The sequence below is a fragment of the Erythrolamprus reginae genome, chromosome 1, assembly GCF_031021105.1.
Source record: "Erythrolamprus reginae isolate rEryReg1 chromosome 1, rEryReg1.hap1, whole genome shotgun sequence".
In the NCBI taxonomy this organism is placed as follows: Eukaryota; Metazoa; Chordata; class Lepidosauria; order Squamata; family Dipsadidae; genus Erythrolamprus; species Erythrolamprus reginae.
In genome coordinates, this window is record NC_091950.1 from 214,982,505 (window position 1) to 215,010,403 (window position 27,899).

Here is a 27,899-nt window from a genome sequence, read left to right on the forward strand (position 1 = left end):
ACGTGATCACTTCCTGGATTCTATGGAATCCAGGAAGTGATCACATTGGCATCCTTAGCAACCTGCTGGTGACATCAAAGCTCCGCCCCCGGAATCTCTTCATGGGAGAGATTCCCCAGCTCCTTCAAAGGGAGGTCTTCACGTAAAAATAAACATTGTTATTTTTACAAAAAAGGATGCCGCAGTGGCATTGCAAGCAAATTGAAGAAAAAGAGGAGAATAGTGTGCAGGAATGACAGAGAGTGGGGTGGAGGGGAACGGAGGGCAGATGCTCATCTTTTTTCTTCAATGAGCCTCTGCCCTCAGTTCTCCCCACCCCACTCTCCATTATTCCTACATACTTTTCTCCTCTTTTTTTCTTCAATGAGCCTCTGCCCTCAGTTCTCCCCACCCCACTCTCCATTATTCCTACATACTTTTCTCCTCTTTTTTCTTCAATGAGCATCTGCCCTCCTTTTTCGTAAAAATAAAATTTTTTATTTTTATGTGAAAAGACGGCCTTTTGCTTGCAGCGCTGCTGCGGTGTCCTTTTTTCGTAAAAAAAAAAATTACATCAAAAGACCTCCCTTTGAAGGAGCTGGGGAATCCCTCCCACCAAGAGATTCCGGGGGCAGAGCTTTGATGTCACATATACCGGTTGCTAAGGACACCAAGGTGATCACTTCCTGGATTCCATGGCGTCCTTAGCAACCTGCGGTATACGTGATGTCAAAGCTCCACCCCCGGAATCTCTTGGTGGGATTCCCCATTCGGGTTCGGCCGAATTTTGCGTGAAGTTCGTCCGAATTTGCCGAACCCGAACACTGTTGGGTTCACCCATCACTAATTGTAATACCTATACTGGAGAAAATGTTTCAGCTCTCTCTTTTGCCCAGCTCCAGAAGTAAAACAATTTTCCTCCCCATCTCTCAAACTCAATCTCTGTCTCCCCCCCCCCTCTCTCTCGTGCACACACAATACCCACAGATAAGCCATTGAGTCAGAGGTGGCCTGCTGCCGAAATGGCTAATTGCATGCAGTTCTGCAGCTCTGGAACAAGAGTGCAGAATCGAGCTCAATTACGCTTCCTGCACCTATGCAGGTAGCAAAATTGTGCACAAGAATGCGTGTGCGGGCGTGTTTTGGCAAGGTTTTTTGTTTCCCCACAGGCTGACGGGCCCTCTCAGGGGAGGTAGACAGAGCAAGCTCAGCCGCTTTTCACTGCTCTGGCCTAGGCAGCAGGTCAGCTTTCCAAGCTGGCCACAACCCCTGATTCCTGCCTACGCTTCCCTTTTTCCCATGGCTGATGGCAGAGAGGGAGGCGAGCCATGCCGCTGCCCCCCCCAGGCGGGAGTGTCTTGCCTCCCACCCAGACACTCTGCAGCTGCTGGGCCTCACATGCTGTGGCTGCCAGCAGCCAAGGCACACAGGTATGGGCCACGCACATTGCTCCTCTGCTAGCCAGCTTCCCCTGCCGTCCTGCAACTTTTGGCCAAGTGCAGGACTTATTTTCACAGGCAATTGTGGTAAGCAGAGCACTGCAAGCCCCACGGATTGGAACTGGAAGGTAAGGCCAATAGCTGGGGAGGGAAATCCACCTTGGACACATCACAACAGGCTGAAAGGCAGCCTCAAAGGGGGGGGGGGCTGTGGACAGTGAGCCTCAGCTGCCTTTTGGGCCTGCCTCTTGGCTTCCATGGGGCCTCCGGGCACCTGCCACATGCTCGCTCTCCCTTCTTTCCCTGCATGCGGGGAAGCAAAAAAACTCACCAAAACACGCCCGCACACATGACCCTGTACGCAATTTTGCTACCTGCACAGGTGCAGAAAGCATAATTGCGCTCTATCCTGCACTCGCGTTCCAGAGCTGTGGAGCTGCACACAATTAGGTGTTCCGGCAGCAACCCACCTCTGCGCTGAGTGTATTATACTATCTATTTTCCCTGGCCTTAATAGAACATATCATGACAACTTGGGGAAGGCCTTTTCTTGAAATCAGACAACAATTGAATATTACTTCAGGAAGCCTCACTGTCCTCTTCCAAGCACATCCATCTATCTTCTGCCTAGTTACCCTTACCTTCATAGTTGATGCAGCCATTGGAGTCTTCCTGCCCTTTCATCAGTTCTTCTACTTCCTCTTCCTTCATCTTTTCACCTAAACATACAGAGAAAAGAATATTAATAACATAGCTTCTCTTCCAGCTTGCAATCTCATAATATTTTCCTTGACTCACAAAAAGAATATAATTAAGTAGATGACCTTTCCTCTGTTCCTTGTAAAATAAAATGAGCCAGTCTTGATTTAAAACTTTGGAATAAAATAGTAGGACTTTTAAGACTGGCATCTTAAAAGGCCAACATTACTGAATATTTCTCCGCTGCTTTCAATCCTTCAATTCAGTAGGGTCTAGATTGACCATGGCCTCATTCACTATAGTGATGTAAAGGCCAGCTTGAAGAGATATGTAGGAACAAACAACTAGATAGTTTAAGTATGGAGAGATGTGACCATGTGAGGAGGTAAAGCTGGAAGATTAACCAATGGAGAAGCGCTTGCATTAAAACTTAAGCAAGTATTAACTGACAGCGAACAAGAGTTTTCACCCTTGCTTCAAATTCAAGGAACTACATGGCTTTAGTACTCACTGGGTGGAAGGCTGCCTACAAACATCTGTCCCTGAACTATGTACAACCTCCCTTTTGACTGCCGTTGACCCTTATTTAAATCTAACCTGGTGCTGACCGTTAGTTGAGAAGATTCTTGGGCATAGGCTTTGAGCAATAAATCAGTTAATATGAACCTTCACATGTGGACCTGGTTTTTCATGCCTGACATTTGAACATTAATCATTAATTTTTGCACCAGTCTGCTGTTCTCCCAGGTGAATGATTTTCCCAGCAGCAAATAACAGGCAAAAATAGCAACTATCCCATTTTTTTCAAGAATGCCTGAACAGATTGGTATCCCAGCTTTCTTTGTAATGGTTGGATTTTGTATTTGTTTAACATTACCAAAATATGGTATATTGTTTATTTACTTCCAAGCAGCCTACTTAGGGTTATAGCCTCTAGGTTTGGATTGTGAGAAGGAAATAGAAAAGATAAATTCATTGAAAAATGCATGCCTAGTGCTACGTCATGTTCCTATAGCATTTCATGTCTGTGCCCCTCCACATCCACATGCTGAGAGGGAAATGTTAGCCCTCCTTTCTGAATTCAGAGAGTCAGTCTAACCCTGACTAGGGAAGAGGAATGGGTTTTATTTATTTATTTATTGGATTTGTATGCCGCCCCTCTCCATACTAAAACAACTAAAAAACCCTTATTGTAAAACCAAACATACATACAAACAAACAAACAAACATACCATGCATAAATTGTAAAGGCCTAGGGGGAAAGAATATCTCAGTTCCCCCATGCCTGACGGCAGAGGTGGGTTTTAAGGAGCTTATGAAAGGCGAGGAGGGTGGGGGCAATTCTAATCTCCGGGGGGAGTTGGTTCCAGAGGGCCGGGGCTGCCACAGAGAAGGCTCTTCCCCTGGGCTCCACCAAATGACATTGTTTAGTTGACGGGACCTGGAGAAGGCCCACTCTGTGGGACCTAACTGGTCACTGAGATTCATGCAGCAGAAGGCGGTCCCTGAGATAATCTGGTCCGGTGCCATGAAGGGCTTTATAGGTTATAACCAACACTTTGAATTGTGACCGGAGACTGATCGGCAACCAATGCAGACTGCGGAGTGTTGGTGTTACATGGGCATTTTTGGAAAAGCCCATGATTGCTCTCGCAGCTGCATTCTACACGATCTGAAGTTTCCAAACACTTTTCAAAGGTAGCCCCATGTAGAGAGCATTACAGTAGTCGAGCCTCGAGGTGATGAGGGCATGAGTGACTGTGAGCAGTGACTCCCGGTCCAAATAGGGCCGCAACTGGTGCACCAGGTGAACCTGGGCAAACGCCCCCCTTGCCACAGCCGAAAGTTGTTTCTCTAATGTGAGCTGTGGATCGAGGAGGACGCCCAAGTTGTGGACCCTCTCTGAGGGGGTCAATGACTCCCCCCCCAAGGTGATGGATAGACAGATAGAATTGTCCTTGGGAGGCAAAACCCACAGCCACTCTGTTTTGCTATGATCCCATCTTGGAAATGTTTCTGGCAGTCTTTCTAGGTACAGTATACCAGACCAGAGACATGACTAGACACACTTCTAAGAAAGCCACATTAACAGAATCTTGTAAGTCTAAAATTACAAATCTCCCAGTGTCTCCTTTGTATCCTGAGAAGTTGTGCGTGTGTGATCCCTTTCTGAGCTTCTTTCTCCACCCTTATACCACTGTGGACTATGCCCTCTTTTATCTGATTGTTTCCTTAGCAGCATCTCTTCACTCTGTTTCCCAAGCTCTTTCTCACAACGTTACACCCTGATTTTTTTCCAACTGGTTAAACATCTTCTATAAATAAACCCTTAGATTAAAATTGTAGGGTCAGTTTAATTTTTTTTGTTTCTATTTGTTTTACACTTAATTAGCTAACTCTTTATTTTTATTCTGCTTTTGACTCAGTTAGGATCTTGACTCAGTTAGGATCTTCTTTTAATTTAATGAAAGCTATGATGTTTCATTTCTAATGAAATTCATGTACAGTTCTCTTACATATAATTCCTCTCCCAACACTTACCAAGAGTGGCGAGGACATGGCGGAGTTCAGCCCCCATGACTGTTCCATTGCCCTCTTTGTCAAAGACACGAAGACCTTCAACAAAGTCTTCAAAGCCACCTTGATCTTTATTATTGGCAGCTGCCTGCAACATGGGCAGGAACTCTTCAAACCCAATTTTCTTTGCATTCATCTCTGTAAGGGAACAACATCATTACAGTACTGTGTTAATAGTTCAGTGTAATGTAATTTTTTAATGTTTATTTCTGTATTTTAGAAAATTTATATTGCTGCCTACTCACACATGGTGACTCAAGGCGGCTTATACAAATGTAAGAATGTTACCTTTGTAACTTTATTGGGACTCAAAACAAAATGAAGAAGATTGTTGCTTAATCTCCTACCCAACTTTTGCTTAAACCCTGACAACTATATCTTGTGTCTTCAGCCTCCACCTTTGTTAGATGCTTCACTCTTCATCATTAAAGGTATGCAAATTAAAAGGATGCAAACCTAGCTGGATAATGCCCACTTAGTGATGGTAGGGGGTAGACTTGTTGAGTTAAAGGAATTGCAGCAATTTGTATGTCCTTCGGCATAAATATAATTAATAAGAAAATCATTTATGTATTGTTTAAATGATAATTTAAGAATAGGTAAAAACCCAATACTGCAGTACTTTTAAATGTCAATTAACTGCATTTCAAGCCTGTACCGCTTACTTTTGCAGGCTTTCTCCTAAGAGGAATGCGGAGGAATTCAACTCTACTTTTTAGATTGCCAAATACAGAAAATTTCTCCAAGCAATCTCCAAATTCTCTAGTTCCCTAGTTTAGGTCAGATGGAGGAGTAGATAGCTGAACGCAAAGATATGAATGTGTATGTGTTGTATTTACTTGTGTGATCAAGTTAGTGTCAGTGCCCCAAATAGCATCTGTCAGGCCAAGGTCATCATTTGGAGTTAGAGACTTTGGCCTGCCAGTTAGTCTTTCAGAAATCAGTATACCAAATTTGAGACGTTCATTTGATGGGAAAAATGTTGAGAGATATATTTTGATTAGGGTGGATCACAAAGCAGATTTACCCTCATTGCTGGGGTTGCCCAGGATCTTCTTGATTTCATTATTAGTTGGGTTCTGTCCAAGAGCGCGGATGACATCACCAACCTGGCTTAGGGTGATTTTGCTTTCTCCGGTCCTGTCAAACAGGAGGAATGCCTCCTTGAAGTCTATAGAGAATAGAATGTTGGAGTTACTAGAAGCAAACATTGAATTAATAAAGTAGCTATAAGCTGTGCTATTTTTTTTTTTAAAAAATCCAGATTCTCTGCCACCACATCCAACTGCATCGTTTTTCGAGAATTTTACCTGCAATCTTAATGTTTTGTTTTGTTTTGTGTTGTATTTTTTCTATTCTTTACCACCCCACCCCACCCCCATCCCACCTTTGTCCCCCTTCCCCTTTTAGGAGCTAAAAGAGTCTCTTAGATAAGGCAAGAAAATGACAAGAAGGTTGTAAATTTCAAAAAAGATGGGTTGGATGACTGAACTAATATTGTCAGTAAAACATTAAACGATAGCATGGTAATCTATATTAATCCTTCTGTAAATGTTTTCCTTACTGCTGTCTATAAGCAATTCTATGATTTGAAGTCATAGAATTGAAGTCATAAAGTAATATTTAAGTAATTCCACATAAAACCTCAATATTGATTGTCTCCTCATTGCTTATTTGACCCCTATGACAATCATTAAGTGTTGTGCCTATGATTCTTGTCAAATGTATCTTTTTCTTTTATGTACACTGAGAGCATATGCACTAAGACAAATTCCTTGTGTGTGCAATCACACTTGGCCAATAAAGAATTCTATTCTGTTGCTTAAATTAATTAAGCTCTACTTATATTCCTTTATCAATAGGTATCTGGTATTTTTAGACCAATGCAACTATAAAGCTTTGGGCTCAGTGGCAAACTATGCCTCGGTATGGAAATGCTATATGTCATTACTCATGTAATTAATATTGAGAGCTACATTTTAGAATAAAATGTCAGAAAGAGCATATTTCTGAGAAGTATTCGCTCTACAAAGAGTTTTTCTGGGTTGAAGTCTTTGGACATTGATTTTTTTTTTAAAAAAAGACCTAAAATGCTGTCTTTTACATTTCTTATATAATGAAACAAAATCCCTAGATGATCCAAGATTAAGACACAATTATGAGTTATCCATGTGTCATTTACCCTTCAACTAAGTTCCTGTCACTATCATCATCAACTCTATCAGGTTTATGATACTTTGACTATTCTTGTCACAATTGTTAAGTGAATCATTGCAGTTGTTAAATTAGTAACAGTTGTTAAGTGAACCTGGCTTCCTCATTGACTTTGCTTGTCAGAAATTCACAAAAAGTGATCACATGACGTTGGGACACTGCAGCAGTCATAAATACATGCCTGTTGCCAAATTTTGATCATGTGACCATAGGGATGCTGAAACAGTTATAAGTATAACAAATAGTCAGGTCACCTTTTTACTACGGTTGTAACTTCAAACAATCACTAAATGAATAATTTTAAGTTGAGGATTAATTGTACAGTATTTGAGTTTTGGAATAATGATGATGATAATGATGATATACTGTATTGTATTAACTACATCATTGTTGCATATGCAGTATTTTTCAAATTAGCTAACATTTTTGTAAATTTACTGTAAAACTGAATATAGTTCCCATTCCTGCTATGGTTTTCAAACATTAGAATTCTTCCATGTTAAAATATAAAATCTTTTGTTTTTGTTCCCATTCTGCATGACATGATAAATGGCAAACCTCAGAAGTATGTGATGAGAATTGCTGATCACAGAGTTGCATTAAAAAAAATTATTATTATTATTATTATTATTAATAATAATAATAATAATAATAATAATAATAATAATAACAACAATAATATTCATAGGCGACCATACTCCTCGTGGACTCAGGGCAGCTTACAGAGATAAAATATAAGTTTAAAGTCTTGCAAACCAAGTTTGCTATTAGTATGTTATGTGGACTCAGCCAATGATTTTCAACTGAAATGGTGCATTTATTTATTAGAAATATATTAAAACAATTTCTAAATCACATGTGTCAGAAGGAAAGAAGGAAGGAAGGAAGGAAGGAAGGAAGGAAGGAAGGAAGGAAGGAAGGAAGGAAGGAAGAGAATTATTGATATAATAGAGACAAAAGAAATGAGATACGAGTATAACCTTATCATTCACAAATCTAAAGACTGGTTGTTTTCCAATGTGGATGTTATCTGTTAGAGATGTGAGAACTTTGTGGAGCAGCTGCATTGCCAAAGCCACATTTGAGCTGGCACATCCATTCTGACACCTGAATCCTAGGAGACTACTCATTTCCCCCCCTCCTTTTTCTAAAGGAGAGAACTTCTGAACTCAGTTCCAGAAAAATAGGTGTGGCCATGGCCAGGCATTTAGCCTTCCCACATGTGTCTGAAGCAGCTTCTCCCATGAATTTCATATTCCCAGTTATCTGGTGCGAGGTAACTCATTCAATTATTTGAACAGTTAATGGCTTGTCTGCCATTGGAAATGGCAACTGGAAATGCCAGACACTGAATATTGATAGTAAAAATAGAAAGAATCAGTGAAACAAAGATTAATATTGATTCAGTTGGATTAGTATATGATCAAGTATGCAGCCCTCATTATTTTTTCTTAGATGCTTTATGCTGCTGTCCTATTTTAGGGTTTACTCTGGCCCTTCTTATTGCACTGTGCAAAGGAGTTCTTTGCCCTCTTCTAAATTGCTGAGATAGGACATATGGCTCCTAGAGTGTAACTCAATATATTTGATATTAATCCCATCACTATCTCATGTGTGGGACCTATGAAGTCTCCTGTTGCCAGATCCTCTCTTCTTACAGCTTATAAAATGTTCGCCTTTTAGAGATGTAGAAGGAAAGCTGCTACATACTTCAAGGTTTATACAGTAGTTATTTGCTGGATAAAAGAACAGAATAACCCCCACTGGAAAATCTAATCACCAGTATCTCTCTGTGTAACAAATGTAAAACACCACTATAATATTAATAACAATAGCTAGTAAACATATATAGTGAGAAAGAAATTTGAACATGTCTGCAAGCTGGCCTACCTATTGTATATGTAGGCGGAGTAAATGATATTTAAGCATTATAAAACTTTAAAAATGTTTTTGCTATTGATGTAATTTGCTATCAGAATAATCATAACATCAAACCAAGTGACCATTCATAAAATATTTGTCCAGTGTTTTTTTTCTGCTTTACACAAAGACATTGCAGTAGAAGTGACTCTCCTTTTACTCTCCACGAAGCTTAGTCTCCATAAAGTTAAAATATTGCTTTTATAGGAGGCAGAATAAATGTTGTTTAGAAACAGAACTAAATTCTAAACTTTCAGCAATAAAACCAAAACTGATCTAGAAGTAAATAGCATTTCTCCACTTTTTTAATTTTTAATTTTTAAAGTAAGAAATTGATTACAAAAATGGCAATTGATCATTTATATTAATGTAATCTGAATAGGAATACTAATTTATTATAAATGCTCACTTACTAAATTATGTTCCTAAAAATCCTTCTAATTAATCATACTTCACTTGATATTGACTTAAAAGTTAGTACAAATTAGTCTAGTAAATTCATACTAATAAAGAAAAAAGAAAGATTTTAAACCAAGTATACTTTATACCGGTAGCAGTGTAGATTTTCCATCTTTACACATGAAGCAAATGCATACATGTATATTAATTGTAATAAAGGCATGTTAAGGTAAAATAAAAGTAAATCATTAATTTCACTACAACATGATTTCATACATAATATACAGAAATTAGTAATGAATCATATGTTGCCGTTGCTGTTAAATTGAAATTTATTTGCCAAAGTATTTCTACAAAGGCTTATTGATGGAAGAGTAATGTTGCAATATTACATTGAAAGAGTACCTGTTTGGGCAAAAACTCTTAGGATGCCAGCATTAATGGTAAAAAAAGATGTTTGGTTTTGACTGAATATTATATGCCTTAACTGAAATAAATATACTCTACAGCAAGTGATTAAAATTAAGCTTAAAAACAAATGTTTCATAAAACAGAACAAAATTGTTATTTTGAGAAAAAAGATTACCAGAATTAGGAAACAGTTCTGCTAGATGAATGAAAAAACACTCCAAGCCAACCTTTATTTATGGAAAGTAATGTTATATCTTAAAAATTAGATGGAGGGAGGTTATATTTTTCCAGTAATACACATTGTTCTCTTCTATTCACAAGAAAGAAATTTTGTACAGTACATTTTTCATATATTTGCTAGATAATATGCTAGAAAATATATTTGCCTTTCTTGGCTTTGATGGCTTTAAACTATTTTCTCCGCTGTCTCATCTTGGGGAGAACTATGAGGAGAATCGAATGCCAGAGGTTTGGTGAGCTTTGCTTTCAAGGATGCAAAACTTTATGTTAAGAAAGTACAATTACATGTAGGTAATTGAATCCAAATCAATAAAATATCCCTATTTATACTGATGCACACTTTCTAATAGTACTTTAAGTGAAATAGCCTCTGCCTGTGTTTATTAATTTTCCCTGAGAACTCACCATCCTGTTGATCCTTGGAGAATTCGATCTGTTAGAAAAAAATCAATCATATAACAAAATACTTTTTGGAATTCATACCATCCTACTTGTTCCACGAAAAAATATTTCCAAGATGCAAAGAAAAGGACAATATCTTCTTACAATATCTGAGATGCTACTAAACTGCTAATGAAATAATCCATCCATAAACCAATGAGCATGCAACATTTGTTATCCCAATATTAAATTGCAATAATATTTAATAATGTTCCACTTACCAGCAATTTGATCAGCACTGAAAGACTGCATTTGGCAACAGGGAGAGGAGGAAAAAAAGGGAAATACTAGTATTGTTGGAAAAAATTGCACTGACAGACAAAAGCTATACATATCCTATAGCTAATGGCTACATTCAAGAAATAGTGGGCTAAGGATGCACTTTACTAATGACAAAGAGATCAGTGTTATATCTTTCTACATGTTTTGAGAATCATGGAAAAGTAATATCAATATGGTATGATACATCTTACAAATCAAATCAAGTGCTGCTTTCCATTAGTAAACATAAGGTAAGAAGCAGCAGCATTACATTTAAAAAAATGAAGAAAGTAGTTTTAGGGAAGTACAAACGTACATGTAGCAATATGTCCCATTTCATTAAATGAGATTTACTTTTGTGCAGACATGCACAGGAACTTTTAGATAAAGATTTATCTGCTATTTCAACTTTATATAAAATAACTCACTTTTATGAGTGTTCACTGGGATTCCTATGCACAATAATTTTAATAAAGCTGAGTTATTAATAGCAACTTGCTATAAGGTTGTGGGAAATGTGCAAACTAATGAATGAATCAATTCCTAAATAACTCCAATACATAAATGGTACTGTAATTGACCACAATTTGTATGTTACACATCCATCCATTTCAGCCTGATTTTGTTGGGCATTGCCCCATTACAAAACTTACTAAATTGGTTTCTGGACTGCCTTATTACAACTAGCACAATGTTGGAAATTATAATGTTACATTAAGTCTTTAGCTAATCAGAACTTAATTTCCTTGCAAACCCACCATGACTGAGAAAGCTGGAAGGGAAGAGCAGGAGCAGGAGCAGCAAGGCCGACAGACTTAGCCGCGAGGTGTCTGAATCCCTGGGAGTGGTCCTTATTCCCTGTCTGTAGATCTTTTTATTGAACTGAAGACAGTGACATCAGTGGCAGGATTGGGTGCCAAACTGGAGCAGCCACTCCCCCTTGGAGAGTTCTTTAGCTTTCTTAGGGCAAAGGGAAGGAAGGATCCATTTCTTGATGGGCCTCTGGCATAGACTATTTTTAGGATGCTGCAGAGAAGATAGGGCGCTGTTCACGGCTTCATAGGGCTGGAATCTTGTCAGCATTTTATCACTCCACAACATAAATGTGGAACACATCTTAAGTAGTCTCTCTGTTTAGTTAAGGGACTATTGAGTAAACCGGAGAGATAATAGATTGGCAATTTGGTTTGGCTTTTAATATTTTACTCAAGTTTCAACTGGATATGTTTATTCTGGAGAACTGAAATACTGTATTGACAAGGGCTATAACAGCACTCTTCAATGCCCAAAGGGCTGTGATTTAATAGTTTTCCGCTGCTTTAGAAGACTTGGCTAGTGCACTTAAAGAAATGAATATGGGGAACCATGTTTAGAAAGAACATGGAGAAGGAACAATTTGATAGTGGATATCCATTTCCTTGATTGCTTGCACTCTTCCCCATACCAAAGGTCTAAAATGGACTTGAGCTATGTGTATAGGGCCTTATAAATATTTCCTTGTTGCCTTCCCTCTCACCCTCATTCCCAAATGGGAAACAGAATGCCAGGGGACAATAAAATCATAACTGTGGAAACAAGGAAACTTCTTGGTGGACTAATCTAAAGACTAGTCACAGTGGCTGGAGATCTAGGACAAAACCCAGTAGGTTCTCAGGCCTTTTCTCCAGAAACATAATATTGAATTTTGGGGCTAAATTTGAACACAATGAGAGTACTGCATGTTTGTACTATCAATCAAGTGGGATGGAGTGACAAAGAGCTGGTATTTACTCCCAAAGCAAACCTCCCAAAGCAAAGTAGTCCTAGCAACTACCAAACGTTTGTCCCAGTATGGTAAAAAAATAATAATGTCAAACAAGGCTTTATTCAAAATATATTTCAGATGGATGCACTTTATTGATGCATAGTTTAATTTTAATTATAAGTGAGAAATTTACAGGTGATAGATCTAATTTTTGCAATGGCTTGCTGGATTAGAAAAGCAACATAAGTAAAACAATTGGTTCCTAATGTATTAGGCCACATTACAAGCACCATGTGTAAAGTAACAGACATCTAATCCTCACTCTAAGCCCTTTTGTTTCAAAAACAAATTTCCCATATATTTATAGAGACTAGGCAAAACAGGAACAAACACTCCTACATCCCATTCTTGTATCTGAATAGATGTGTGGGATGTTATTGAAATTTAATGCCATGCTCCTGTATCAATGATAAATATAGAGCTAACTTTGGTTATATGTTCCATTTAGCTCCCTATATTTTAATTCTTTCTTACTCAGGTGTGTCTAAATGCATACACAATGTCTGGCATTAATTAGGAAACTATAGCATGGCTTACCATGCAATATGAATATGCCTATATAGTTTATATGTATGGGATTCTTTATACGTATCTCCAAGCAATGCAAGAATTGTCTTAATGGACTTAAATTAAAGCTCCCTATTTTTCCTAGGATCAGGTTTTAAACACACTCATTAATGGTGTTTATGTTATCTATAAAATCAAAGATGCAAATTGAGTAATCATTTCCAGTTTCAAAATATTTATTTATTTGATTTATTTATTTATTGGATTTATATGCCGCCCCTCTAGGTAAGCAAATCTAAGGGGTGTGCTTTGAATTTGGCACACTTTGGAGTTCTGCAAAATTAAACAGGTTCTTGACAAAAAAAACCAAATCAAACCAAGAGCATCATGATACTCCAAGAGAAATTTGGCGACAGGTAAGGAACTGTATCTGCAGCATCCCTCAACCTTGGAATTCTCCAAAATAGGTCTGGGAGGAATGTGTTAGTTGATTGACAGATCTATCTTCCTAATCCCAAAGACGGTGAAAAATTAAACTTTTAAACAGGCACAGACTCTTTAAAAACTAATTATTAGTTTTTCTAACCAAGCCTTCTACTTATTTTTCTAACACCGATGAGGGCTCCAACGTCAATCCCCTCCATGAAAACTAAGCACAATTTTGATGGTTTTCCAAACTCATCATTAAAAGTCTGAAATTCTTCATTTCCCAAATCTGACAGCGCAATAGTATTATTGTTTTAAGTGTGCGCGGAAGCAAAAAATTGTGCCGAAACATGGGCATACCTGTGTCTCCACGCGCTATTCTGCTACCTGCACAGCTGCAGTAGCAGAATTGCGCTGGACTCTGCTAGCACTCAGAGCCACGGGGGAATGCACCCGTCACCGTTCCACCTTAGCAGCCCACCTCTGGAACTGTGCATTAACTATACTGCCCAGATTTCCATAATACATGAAGTACCCAAACTAATAAACTCATTTCTACGAGGATCATCCAGAAAGCAATGCACCACATTTTTCCCCTCAGCCTACAGTAATGGTATGAATGCGAAATTTTAAATATACATTATTTGAATTGTCAGGAATGCATGTGTAAATTTTGCATTTCTTCAGACAGGTAACGTAGCTGCAGCAGTGTTTTGAAATGTAAGTGATGTACGTTACAAGCAGCGTGTCATCATTTAATTTCTCTGTGTGGAGAAAGAAACTCTTGGGAACATTCACAAATGTTTGTGTACAGTTTATGGAGAATATGCAGTTGACAGAAGTATGGTTAGTCATAGAAGACATTTTGAGGATGACGAAGAGGTGATTCGCACAGTGCAGAAATGGCTTCGTGACCAGAACAAGGAGTGGTACCAACAGGGCATACACGCTCTTGTGTCTTGCTGGAGGAACGCCGTAGAACGGGATGGAGATTACATGGAAAAATAGGGAGTGTGCTTTTGTTCAATATTGAGTTATAAAGACAAATATTCCATCTAGGAACATGTCTAAAGTCCAGATACTTAGAAATAAGTTGCTCTTATTTCTAAGGTTAGCAACAGCCAGCATCATTTAATTTAAGATTGGTTTTTATTTTGCAAAGATGCCAATTATTGCTGGCCTGTACTGGGCTGCTAAGAGCTGGGCAAGTTTTGCAAAAGGAAAGAGAAAGATACATATTTTTTCTAACCAAAACTTTGTCACTTGAACATTCACACAGTTGACACTGAAAATGAAGACTTGATCGTAGTAGATTTGCTAATATCACAAAAATATAGCATGATTTTTATGTCTCACAATATAAAAAGCCCTGTACACAAGAAATCAATTTTGGGGAATGACTACTATCACTGTGAACACCAACATTTTCTACAACTAGCCATCCATACTAGTGGAATGAATTCCTTCTAATGGTTTGTACATTTTTAGTATCTCAGCTACTAAAGCAAGTAGCACAGTAAAAATAAATTTAGAATGTTCTAATTACTGGCAATGGTTGTATACCAGTAAAATAGATCTTAAACTAACAGCCATCTAATGCTATGTATAAAACAATCTCACATGTCTTTATGACCCTGGAATCCTAGAGACCTCAATGCATACATAGTGTCATTATCATCTTGAGAGAGAAACTGGTTACATTCTGTAGTCCTCACAGCTTATTTAAAATGTGTGCTCAGACTTGAGTTCTAATGAAGTGTTACTAAATCCTCAGATCAATTTCCCCAGTCTTGGATTAAATGGCAGCCTCAAATACTACTCAACAGTGGTGAAATCCATTTTTTTTTTACTACCCGTTCTATTGGCATGACTTGCTGGGTGTGGTGTGGTTTGGTGTGCGTGTTGCTGGGTGTGGCAGGGGAAAGATACTGCAAAATCCCCATTCCCTCCTCACTCCTGGGGGAAGGATATTGCAAAATCTCTGGCCAGAGGTGGTTTTTCCTGGTTCTCCAACTACTGTGTTTCCCTGAAAATAAGACCCTGTCTTGTATTTTTTTGAACCCTGAAATAAACGCTTGGCCTTATTGCCATACTTTCAAAAGCCTGATTGGGCTTATTATCAGGGGATGTCTTGTTTTGGGGGAAACAGGGTACTCAAATTTTCTACTACTGGTTCTTCAGAACCTCTCAGAACCTGCTGCATTTCACCCCTGCTATTCAGGTTACGAAGCTTCAGTTTCTTCCCATTCTTTTCTTGTCAGATAAATACAAAAGTACAATGTCTGATTGTTGATCCCACCAAAATGATATTATATTCAATAATGATGTTGCAATTTTATGGCGTTAGTGCCGTATGAATTAATAATTCAAATATTAATCAAATCAATACAGAGAATCAACATTTAATAAAATCAATACAGAGAATCAATACTTGTATATTACTATATATTCTGGAATACACTATTCTACCACGTTTCCCTGAAAATAAGACCTTGTCTTATATTTTTTTGAACCCTGAAATAAGTGCTTTGCCTTATTGCCATGCAGTTAAAAGCCTGATTGGCCTTATTATTAGAGGATGTCTTATTTTGGGGAAAACAAGGTAGTTACTTGAGTATCTTCTCATATAACTGATTAGGTTTTCAGGACTGGAAACATTATTTTGTTGTTAGACTAACCTTTTTCCTCTTCTTCACTTTTATGAATTGTCCGTCAGTGCAATTTATTTCCTTACCTTTTCTCTTTATGCCATTTGCTATTCATTCAGCAATGATCTAACTGAGTCATAAATACAAGTGTTAAGAAAATGATCAAAATAAGCAAAGATCCATTGGTACAATCGCAAGCATAAATATTATTTTGCTTCAAACCATAGAGATTATCAAATATCATGCAAAAGTTAATGCAGTGATTGCTTTAGAAGAGTTTTTGCTAACCAAGTTGCCCCAGTTTCTATGATGGACATGAGATTAGAGAGGATTACTTAAAATTTTACAGGTATTTATGTTATGTACTAAAATTAATCAACAACAGCATTCTGCTGTTCAGTGCTTTCTGATATTAGATTATAATGTCCATATTCCACAGCCAAACCACCAATAGCTGAAATCAATGAATTGTAGGTTAATATATGTGGAGGCTGCTAGATTGAAACAGCTGACAGAGATTTAATTGTGGGTTCTCACATAGATGTTATTTTATCTAAAGTGTTGGGGGAGAAAAATGTCCTCAAATATAACTTCTTTGTTTTATGGTGTTCATCTATGCATGGCATGCTTATTTTAAAAATAGATTTCACAGTAATTTTATACATATCTTGCAAGGGACAAATGTGATCCAACACAATAACCCAAGTCATCTAACCTATCAGGGATTAGAAAATGTTATATGTTATTATACCTGCTTTCTGGATCAGAATCCTACAGTAGTACATATGGCTTCTCCCAGGCCTTGGGAAAGGTTGGGGTGAGATCTTTTTGGATTTTTTAAATATGTTGGGGGGAGAGGGGACCTATATGTTCTTTTCTTTTTTTTACTGTTGATTCTTGCTTGAAAAGTTGCAAAGTAACAGATGCTTATAGACAGAGTCTAAATGTATGTGGTGGCATAATGTTTAGAATGCAATATTGCAGGCTAACTCTGCCCACAGCCAGGAGTTTAATCCTAACAGACTCAAGATTGACTCATCCTTCCATCCTTCCGAGGTTGGTAAAATGAGGACCCAGATTGTGGAGGGCAATATGCTGACTCTGTAAACTGCTTACAGAGGGATGTAAAGCACCATGAAGTGGTATATAAGCCTATGTGCTTATATATAAACACACATATGGATATGCATTAATCACATTATTTCCTATAAAGCAATCAATTTTCAGAGCTAATTTGAACCACCAATTTTTCAAAAGCTATTTCATGGGTTTATTGCATTGAAAACTATCCCAAAAGGACCCTCACATTCAAAATAGAAAATATAGAACACTGTTCTAGGTGTTGCCAGTGATAAAGAATTCTGAGCTTCCAAGACTTTTGATGTGTGGGCATTTGCATCCTGTTTTATCCCACCAAGAAAATCGAGTGACATAAGTAGCTTGTTCATACAGATCTAATAAGTTCACAGCTGAACTGAATGCTGAAATCTGAACTTTATCTATCCCACTGGCCCTATTAGCAAAGCATATCTCAATTCCTGAATGAAGTATCTATAACGTAGTGTTGATTCACTTTGAAAACTACCAAGCTACTTTGTGGGTTCAACAGGAAGTATGACTTGTAAGCCATTACAGTGGAACCCCGACATAAGAGCTGCTCTACTTAAGAGCAACTCGAGATAAGAGCTGGGAGGGGAGAGATATTTTTGTTCTACTTACAAGCCCAAATTCGAGATACAAGCGCCAAGGAGCTGTCTCCTGAAGCCAAACGCTAACTTCCGCGTTCGGCTTCAGGAGACAGCTGCGAAGCGGCGCGCGTGTTTTAAAAGGTTGCAGCCGGCCTGGGGGGCTCGGAGGGGTGCTTGCAGCTTTCTTTCTTGCTCTTTTTCTTTCTCTCTTTTACCTTCCCTTCCTCTATTTCTTCTTTTCTTTCTCCTTCCCACCTTCTTCCCTCCCTCCCTCCCTTCACTCATTCCTCTCTTACTCTCCCCTTTCATAAGTTTCCTTGCTTCCTTCCTCTGTTCCTGTCCCTTCCCTCTTTCCTTCCTTCCCACCCTCCGTCCATTCATTCACCCATTCCTCTCTTGATCGCTTAAAGCCGGTCCCTGGTGCAAAAAGGGTTGGGGACCTCTGTCCTACAGGATTGGGTGGCAGAGAAGTTGAACATATGTAAATTTAAAAGTTTAAGAAAGTTTACAAGTTAAGTGAAAGAAACTTCATTATTCATTTATATGTACATGTACATTTCTTCATTAAAAACATGTCTTTCTGCATAATTTAGACTAACTTTGTGAGTTTTTTGAGGGCTGGAACCAATTAAAATTATTTACATTAATTCCTATGGGGAAAAGTCGTTCGAGATAAGAGCTGTTCGACTTAAGAGCCCAGGTCCGGAACGAATTAAACTCGTATCTCGAGGTACCACTGTATTAGCCTCCGATCAGTTATCCTTGTAGCAATCTGGGTATATTAAAAATACTTTCTGAATTGTGTTGACTTGCCTTTGGCCTCACTTTATTAGGGATGGAGAAGAGAAGGTAAAGTTCAGAAAAAGATGGCACCTAAAATCAACTATTTAATTATTTATTTTCATTCAGTACTCAAATATGAGTTTCCCTGTATGAGTCATGGTCTTGCTGTTATACCATTGCTATGAAGATGCTTTTTGGCTCTGTGAGTGTGTGCAGTGAAGGGCTACCCATTTTTTTTTACTACCACACTGTGGGCGTGGCTTATGCATTTTCTTTCAACATCTTTCAGTGCAAATTGGGCACTCTGGGGTGGAGCTCCATTTTTGCTACTCCACTGCATCCCACCCCCCGTCTGGGCAGCAACCCACCCTGTGTGTGTGTGTGTGTGTGTGTGTGTGTGTGTGTGGGTATACGTGTGTGTGTGTGTGTGGTTATCATGCATTTGATGAGGAGCAGGTTACACTAGCTACCATTAGAAGGCATGGCTCTTGTGTTCCTACAGTCTGATTAAATATTTAATTATATCAGTACTACCAAAGCTTGTTATGTTTGTTATTAAAACTCTCTCCATATTTTGAGTTGTTTTTCCAGTGAAATATCTGTATATGTTGATAACTTCAAACCAAAGGCTGTTTATTGACAATGAACAGATGTGATTTCCTCCCCCCCCCTCTTCACATTCAAGAGACCTTAGAAGTCCAAATCCTAATCTGAATGCTGGAGATGCATGCATCAGTGAGGCCCAAGAGTAAGCCTTGCATATAACAACTTTTTTTTTCATGAGCGGAATGGGACAAGTCAATGTGGCTAACTCATCATGGCAACTTGCAGCGGCCAACTCTCTGTTGGACAACTCGCCATGTCAAACTCTCTGTGGGACAGTTCGCAGGACAAGTCAACAATTCAATTTAATTATTTAAAATAATTTTAAAAATATTTCATTTCTGTCATTCACATTTCATTTTGTCCCTCCTTTTGGATCCTTTCTCTTAATTACTCTATTCCACTATTTCCTCACTATTGGTGTACTGTATAACCCTTGTCCCACAATGAGTCGTCCGGTGGCAAGTTAGATATGGCGAGTTAGCTGTGGTGAATTGGCTTTGACTCCATTCCCTGCATATATTAAACCAGCCAAACAGGTGATACCCAATGGGGGAGGCCCTTCTCTGTGGCTGCCCTGGTTCTATGGAACCAACTCCCCCCCGATGTCCGTACTGCTCCCATCCTACTGGCCTTCTGAAAGGCAGTGAAGACCTGGCTTTGCCGGCAGGCCTGAGGGGCCGTGAATACTACCATCTGTCACAGCTGAATTGCATTAATAGGCTAGGTATGTATGTTGATTGATTGGATTGTTGGGGTTTTTAATAGGATTTTATTGTTTTATTATTTTAATATGTTTAGCTTTAATATTAATATTGGCTTCTTCTATTATTGTATTATATTTTGTTTTATATTGTTGTAAGCAACCCTGAGGATGGTGGCACCACAGGATTGGGTGGCGTAGAAAACAAACAAAGAAACAAACAAAGGGTTAAATTCTATTAAATGTTTCTTACTACATTTTGTATCCTAAAACACTTTTTTTCCTGGGGATGCTTGGATTTTGTTTTTTACAGTTTAACATTTCCTGTAGTGCCATATGCTAACAAGTATTTTTGTAGCAATAGTTTCAAGATACAGTATGATTCCATGCATATAACGTGTACACATAATTTAAAATCAAATAGATAAAAGACTGTCAACTATGTGGTAGCAAAATGACCATAGAAAATTGTAAAGCTATGCACAAACTGTACCTGCGACCCTTTTTATGCCTTTTTAAAAAACACTGTCAGATATATAGATCTTTTGTGGAGGTAAAAGTTCCCCCCTCACCCAACGAATTGCTTAAAATGCCCTGATAAGAAAACATTTATAATGAGCTGAATTGTTCCTGAGTGACAACAAGGAGAAGAACCAGTCAGGAACCTGGGGCCTTTACCAAACTGTTTATATCCATTAACTATATATTAGAAACTGTATGGCTAGCATTTTGTCCTAGTAGGAACGAAATAATAATAATAATAATAATAATAATAATAATAATAATAATAATAATAATAATGTCAAATGGGTGTATCTAAAATATCTGAATGTCATGCTGTTATTAATGTGCCTTTTTCCACTGCCACACATGTTTGCACTGTAGTAGGCCAAAGTATTTTGTTCAGGGCTGTTCAGCAAAGTGTCTGTACTTTGCCAGTAGACCAGTATATATTGTTTCCATCCTAATACCAGGGGTGGGCTGTTGCCTGGACGGGGGTGGTGGTGGTGGTATGCAATGGGGTAGCCAAAATGGAGCTCCATCCCAGAGCACCCAATCTGCACTGAAAGATGTTGAAAGAAAATGCAGGATGTCCTGCATAAACCACGCCCACAGTGTGGTAGTAAACATTTTGGTATCCCTTCACTGCCTTAATACCAAAAGGTTATATCTTCAAAGTGATTTGGTGAACCAGATTTTGACCACAACACATAAAGTGGTATAAAGGAGACACTACCACCAGATAAGCCATAATTCTCAGGTTCCCAAGTCTTATTTAAAAAAAAAAATAACATTTTTTTGGCCTTTTCACAGAGAGAGATATAAAGCAAAATATGTAACCCCTTTTGTATAAAAACTTGTTCTTTTCAATTATTTAGCCCAGTGTTTCTCAACTACTTGCAGTTCCTGTACAGCATATTTTTATCCTCTGACTTCCTGGGTAGACTCTCTTACATAAAGCAATTTGTAACAAAACAAATGACTTTATTATAAAAAGACCAATCAAAAGACAGATGAAGGAACACCATCTGTTCCTTCATCCGTCTTTTCACTGGCCAGAAATATCCCTTTTAATCTTTTTGGAGTATGTGTGCGTATGCGCATGTGCACATGGTGTCACACTGGTTAGAGTGCAGCACTGCAGGCTACTTCAGCTAACTGCTAGCTGTAGTTCAGCAGTTCAAATCTCATCACTTGCTCAAGGTTGACTCAGCCTTCCATCCTTCCGAGGGGTAAAAGGAGGACCCAGGTTGTGTTGGGGGCAATATGCTGATTCTGTAAACCGCTTAGAGAGAGTTGTAAAGGCACTATGAAGTGGATTATTGTTATTGTTATTTATTTATTTATTATTCATTCATTCATTCATTCATTTATTTATTTATTGGATTTGTATGCCGCCCTTCTCCAAAGACTTGGAGAAGGGCAGCATACAATATAAATGCAGCAGTGGGCGACAAGCTGGGACACTAAATTGCACTCACCGTGGCGGCTCTTAAGTTCTTGTGGGATCAGCAGGATTTTGCTACTGCACCTATGGAGGAAGCAAAATCACGCACGGAACCGCAGTGCACCTGTGTTTCGGTCAGGTTTTTTTTGCTTCCATGCATGCTGAAACACGGGCACACCTGCAGTTCCATGCATGGTTTTGCTTCCTCCACAGGTGCAGCAGCAAAATTGCGCAGGTCCTGTATAAACTTACGAGCCGCCGCAGCGACCACAATTTAGCATTCCGGCTCATAGCCCACCACTGTATATATGTCTAAAGGCTATTGCTATTGCCTTCAAGTCAGTCTTGATTTTTGACTGCTTGGACTGCAGTTTTCTTGGCAAGGTTTTTCAGAAGTGTGTTGCCCTTGCCTGCTTCCTACGACTGATAGAAAGTGACTGCGCAAGGTCACTCAGCTGGCCTTGTTCCTAAGGCAGGACTACAACCCATTTTTCTCCTTTTCTAGGCACTACACCAAACTGGCTTTCATTGAATCTGTATTAAGCAGGAATTTGTTTATTGTCATTTAGTCCAGGAGTTTTCCAAAATTGAAGTTCTGTGATGCTTCTCTCCCTATCTAAAATGATTACTCCTCTCCTTACAATCAGTCACTTAGCTCCGTTCCAAGTTACAATGGATTGCCTCGGGGCTTTGTATGACCTGAATTCAAAGATCCAATGGCTGGGAACACGATTGCAGACCCAAGACTGCATTTGGGACACTCAGCAACTGAATCACATTTAAGCTGTTTGCAACATCCTGTGGTCATGTGCAGTGGTGGGTTGCTACCAGTTTGCCTCAGTTTGGGTGAACCGACAACAGTTCATTTTAAACGCTATTTTTATTTGTTGTAAGTTACCCAGAGTCTTTGCAGAGTGGGCTCTATATAAATCACTCAATCAAACAAACAAATTGCTCCAAGATTTCTAAGATGAAATGAAAGGCTATTTTCAGGACAGAACCTGTGTCTTACATGTCAAAGATTCTTGATTTAGTTGCTCCACACCCAAGCATGGCTCATGTCTAAACAATAATCCGGAAAGATTCCTGTTCAGAGAACTCGTGGGTTAGTGTATTCTTCTGATGATACATGAATTTTGGGAGCCCAGATCTGGTGGTTCTAATTCTTATATGGATTTTTTTAAAGAGAATTGATCTATGTTATACTTGAAAAATAACAGGGAAAGTTTTTATTTATTTATTATTATTTATTATTTAGATTTGTATGCTGCCCCTCTCCGCGGACTCGTTACTGCATTGAGCTGCATCTCAGGTCTGTTTGATTTTTGGATGTATTCATTACCACCACTATGGGGTAAGCATCTCCGTAGACATATAATTAAACATTCATGGTGTTTAAGATCAGCAAAATGTGTAATATGAAATAGCCTTCAATTGTATCCAGCAAGTGGTACTAGGGGGGGAAAACATTCAGAAAAAAAATATCTTGCAAGCAGCAATATGCTTGTTTTGATGAAAATTAAACCAAAACATAAGGAGGTATTAAGTGTTCTGTATAAAAATTTAAATAATTTAAACAATGTGAAATATTTTCTTCTGCTCAGATAAAGTTTTATTGTGTCTGTTTATTACTTTTACCCTTTTTAAAATATGAGCTGAAATTAATAATTTTGCTCATGTATTTTCTAAGAAAAAATATTTTTTGAAATTAATAATTAAAATTTCTAGTGACCATTAACTATTTATTTGAAGTTCAGAAAATCAGCAAGCCGTAGAGTTGGCAGGTACCACAAGAAGCATCTAACCCAACCCTCTGCAATGTATGGGAAAACCACCAAAGATGTAGAACTCATAACTTCTATAAGTAGAATACAGCACAGAATACAAAATAATAGAAATAAAAGAAACAAGCCTGGAGAGCAAACCACTGCCAAAACCAGAATAACAGTTGGAAGGGACCTTGCAGATCTTCTAGTCCTGGGCTCAGTTTAGAGACTGCATACCGTTCTGTTAGTAAGTTCACTATTCTGTTGTGCAGATATTACCAATAGGATGTTTTTCTTTACATTTAAATGAAATACAATGTCTAAGAAACACGAGGATCACTTACCTAAAGGAAAGCTGCAGAAGCAGATAATGTAAAGGTTCAGCTAGATCCATCGTATCAAGTGTGAACCTCTGGCAAAAGCTGTATTCTCAACTTTCAAAACTAGAATCTATGAGAATCAGATGGTGACTTTAGTCTGACCACCTTCAGTCTGAATGGAAAGGTCCCTAAAATTCTCCTCATATGATTTAACCTCAGCCAAACCTTTTACTTGTACTAATGCTGTGAGTAATGTAAGCAATGAAAGTGACAAGCATTTTATTCATTTGAGATGGTTCTTGGATTTGAAAGCAGTCCTCGGATTTAATCCTTGGAATTGCAATCATCTCAGGAGGTGACCTTGGCCCAGTGATTGAAGTTTCAGTTTCAAGGATAAGAGTACTCAACTAACTCATAGAGGTATTGTGAGGATAGGATATGTACTCCTTAAGTATGGAGAAATACTTTGGGCTGTGATACATGAGCAGGATATGTTGGAAGCCACCCTGAATTGTTTCAAAAGAACTATAGTATAATTCATTTTATCTGCAAATGAAAAATCTATATTTTTCACATCTAGTTTTCTTAGAACCTATTTAGATCTATTTAATATTTAAGTCTGACTCTTTAAGAAGAAGAACGTTCATGGTTTATATAGGCTTTTTGTTTTATAAATGGGGTTGGGATTGTGGATTATATGGACTTTTGCTTGGAAAAGAGATGACTTTAGGAAAATAATTTTTTTCCTATCTCAGCACCACTCCTCCTTGTATATATAAAAGAGAAAGGTAATAGCAATTACTAATTTACAGAGTTGTCATATTCCTGAGAGGATGTGCACAAAGTACCTTCAGCACTTAAAACAATATACAAATACCACATTGTATAAATGTTTGCTTAGTATGTTTTGATCCAGGTATCCCCTCTCAATATAAATAAGAATGTGATTTTTTGTAAGTGTGTGTGCATGCTCATGCAATGGAATTTGGTAGAAGGTAAGTCTTTTTTTGTTCCTGTCATTGTTAATTCACCTATACGCCTAGAAAAATACAAAATTAGAAACACACTGTCCAATCTAACAGAAAAGATCTGTTGGGGTGCAGCATGACTGAAATTATAGCATTCAATTTTTCAGATGATAAATATACTATTAATGATAGCCAGAGTCTCTAGAAATGAAAATTCTATTTCATTCTAATGCATTAACACATACAGCTATTAAACTAATGTAAATTACTTTTGCAAGAGATCAGGTCTGCATTCTTCTTCATAATCCAGTATGCAAGAGCTAATCCAATTGTAAATAAAGAAAAATTGCCTTAGTCGGGCCGCTTATATTTTTTGAGTTCAATTTTAGTGTTTTTTGAAATACCCAGTGGCTTTAGTATAGACTTTCTTCACTGAACTATAAATCATTATGTCTGAGAAGCTTTTGCAAAAATTAATTTGCATTTAAGATCGCAATTTGAATCATGACATTTATTAATGCTTATTTTCAAGTAAACATATAGGAATGGAATTATAAAACATAACTATCCATTTAAATGTGCTAGAGTTTATTAGACAGACAGGTTCATCTGAGAACCTAAGAAAATTCTTGTTCCCCTTGCCATCATTTCCCAATCTATAGGTTTCCATATTAGGTAAGATTTCTTAGGTAGAGTGTCCTAAATTGGAGTCTGATAAAATCGAAATGCCAGTCAGTGGAGAATGACTCTGGACTTAGGGTCACTCAAGGAATCTATCCAGCTAGGCTCCCTCTGGCTCCATTCCAAAGTAAGACCTTCTTGCTCTCTAAATGTTGCAAGACATGCTAGACTGTGATACATCAGCTAATAACTGCTGTATAAAGATTTATTTCACCATGGAAAACCCCAAAAGTAGTTCATGCTAACCTTGAAAACGAAGAAAGCACACAGAAATATTAGTTAACCACTTCAAAGCAAGATGCAAATTGTGAACAAAACTAAAAATTGTAGTCACTGAAACATTTCACTCTATAGTGATGAGCATCCACATTTCTCCCAAGTTAACAAATGAAAAATATTGGACTGGGTTACTATTTTTCTGATGGAAAAACATTAAATCTGTCCAGAAATAATAACTTATAAGTAGCTCATTATTGTATATATATTAGTTCTGGATGAATTTTATGAACAATAAATATTCATTAGATTTAATTTTATTTGTTTAAAAAAGCCTGTGAATTTTCTTGGTAACATGGGTTTTATTCCACCATGTAGGCTTATGAATATTTAACTAAGAAGAGTATAAATCAGAGGCCAAATTGAAATAGTTTAAATATCAATATTTGGTTTTTAAAAAAATATTGTAATTGGCTGTTAAGATAATTTTTCTGTATACTTAGATAAAGCTACTGAAACATGGTATTTTGTTGTAGCTTGCAAAACAAAACCAATTGGAATATTTTAGTGGTGTGTGTGTGTGTGTGTGTGTGTGTGTGTGTGTGTGTGTATTCCTGCAAAAGACTGGGAGGAAGGGTCTTTTCTCTGCTAAATCAGTTCCCTTAATGATTGCAAGCAATAGATAAGTATCTCCCAGATCTGAATTTGGATTGCTCTTATCTCTTTGCTCTTTAGATTGAGGATGCTTTTCAGTGACCACCCAAGCTGATCTGTTTACCTTGATGCTGGAGAGATCAATTGCTGGTTCTTTAGGTGGTGCTGGCGCTGGCGCTGGGGCAGGGGCTGGTGCAGGAGCGGGGGCAGCTGCTTTCTTAACTTCTTTCTTTGGTGCCATTTTCTTTCCTTTTCTTTTCTAAATTAGAAAAAAATGTCCCACCCCAAAAGCCTGGAGGAGATTCCTGGGTGAGGAGCAGTGAGTGGTCAGGATGACTCTAGCCCAATGACTTGGAGGTAGACCCAGCGTGTTAAGCACCATAAGGGATATATATATTTCACTTAGTGCCTAATACAATCTTGACACTTGCAGCTGGATTGGACAGCTTGCTAGTCAAGGGGGATGTCATTCCGAGGCAGGCTATAAATGGAAGATAAGAGGGTCAGAGCTTCGTGAGATTCAAGGGAACTTCAGTGCCCTTTAAAAAGGAAAAAAAAACACCTCCTGTGCATTTTTGCAATAGGTGGAAAGGAGGGAGAATATGATAAAAAAAAGTTCCAGTCTCCCTGGAACTTTGACCAATATCTTTTTTATGCCGGAATGACAGTTTTGCTGCTGTTAATCTTATTTTTCATGTCTCTGTGTCATTGTGAATAGGATTGAGTTTCCAGATGGAATGTTGGCTTTAAGGGTTGGGAAATGATAATAGGTTTCTCTCCTTCTTTCCCCTCTCCCACCCCTCATTTTCTTCACATCATGCCCCACCTCTTCCCTTTACTCCTCCTCTATTTCTTTCCTTTGCAAGAAGAAAGTGTTGATCCAGCAAAGAGTTAGAGGGAGTGTTTAAAAATAAAAGTAGACGTATAAGGAAAGTCTGTTTTGGTTTAGCCACAGTGTCTTTCCTTCACCAGTCCATGATTCTTCCATCTGTTCTTATTCTTCACATATTCTTGACAGTAAAGATTGATCTTAAAGCCAAAAGCTCTTCCTTTTTATTCAATGTCAGGTGTTATTGGCTGACATAACCAACTACAATCTATAAAAGCAGCAAATAGGCTATCTGTTATTCCAGGAAAGACTGGAGATATTTATTTTACCAGTATCCGTAAAGCAAACTAGCTCTCAATCAAGAGTAGTCTTCCTTTTATCTATGATCTAGCAGCCAGTCTCCCACTTCCTATTTATCTTTTCTCATTTCCAGTTTCACAGAGACATTTCTTCTTCTTTTCCTGAGTAGACAAGCTTTGATTAATCTCCTCCATTTTATTCAGAAAAGGAATCAGAATCCTATTTTCAGTGAAATAACTGCTAGATTCAACATTTTTCTGAATCCATAGCCACACATAGGTTCATTTTATACTTTATGCTGAAAATCATTTATATAGATTTTACAAACCCAGCATTACATTTACATAATAATAAAGGTATTAAAATGTAAATATATATATAATTATTTATATCTATGTATATTATAGGCTGGAATATAGTCAACCAAGAATTCCTGCCAGGCTCAGATTATCCTATATATTATGTGAAGTTCTTG

The 27,899-nt window shown here is 37.9% G+C and overlaps 1 protein-coding gene across 1 annotated transcript in view; it reads right to left on the reverse strand.

Moving 5' to 3' along the window:
- Window positions 1-26,684, reverse strand: part of MYL1 (myosin light chain 1) — a 30,124-nt gene extending 3,440 nt beyond the window's left edge. The window contains exons 1-5 of the mRNA XM_070732154.1: window positions 26,420-26,684; window positions 10,284-10,311; window positions 5,722-5,865; window positions 4,659-4,832; window positions 2,060-2,137 (exon numbers count right to left, since the gene is read on the reverse strand). Of these exons, the coding sequence (XP_070588255.1) occupies window positions 2,060-2,137; window positions 4,659-4,832; window positions 5,722-5,865; window positions 10,284-10,311; window positions 26,420-26,536 (541 nt within the window). The 5' untranslated portion in view covers window positions 26,537-26,684. The remainder of the gene's footprint in view (window positions 1-2,059; window positions 2,138-4,658; window positions 4,833-5,721; window positions 5,866-10,283; window positions 10,312-26,419) is intronic.
- Window positions 26,685-27,899: the final 1,215 nt, after the last annotated feature.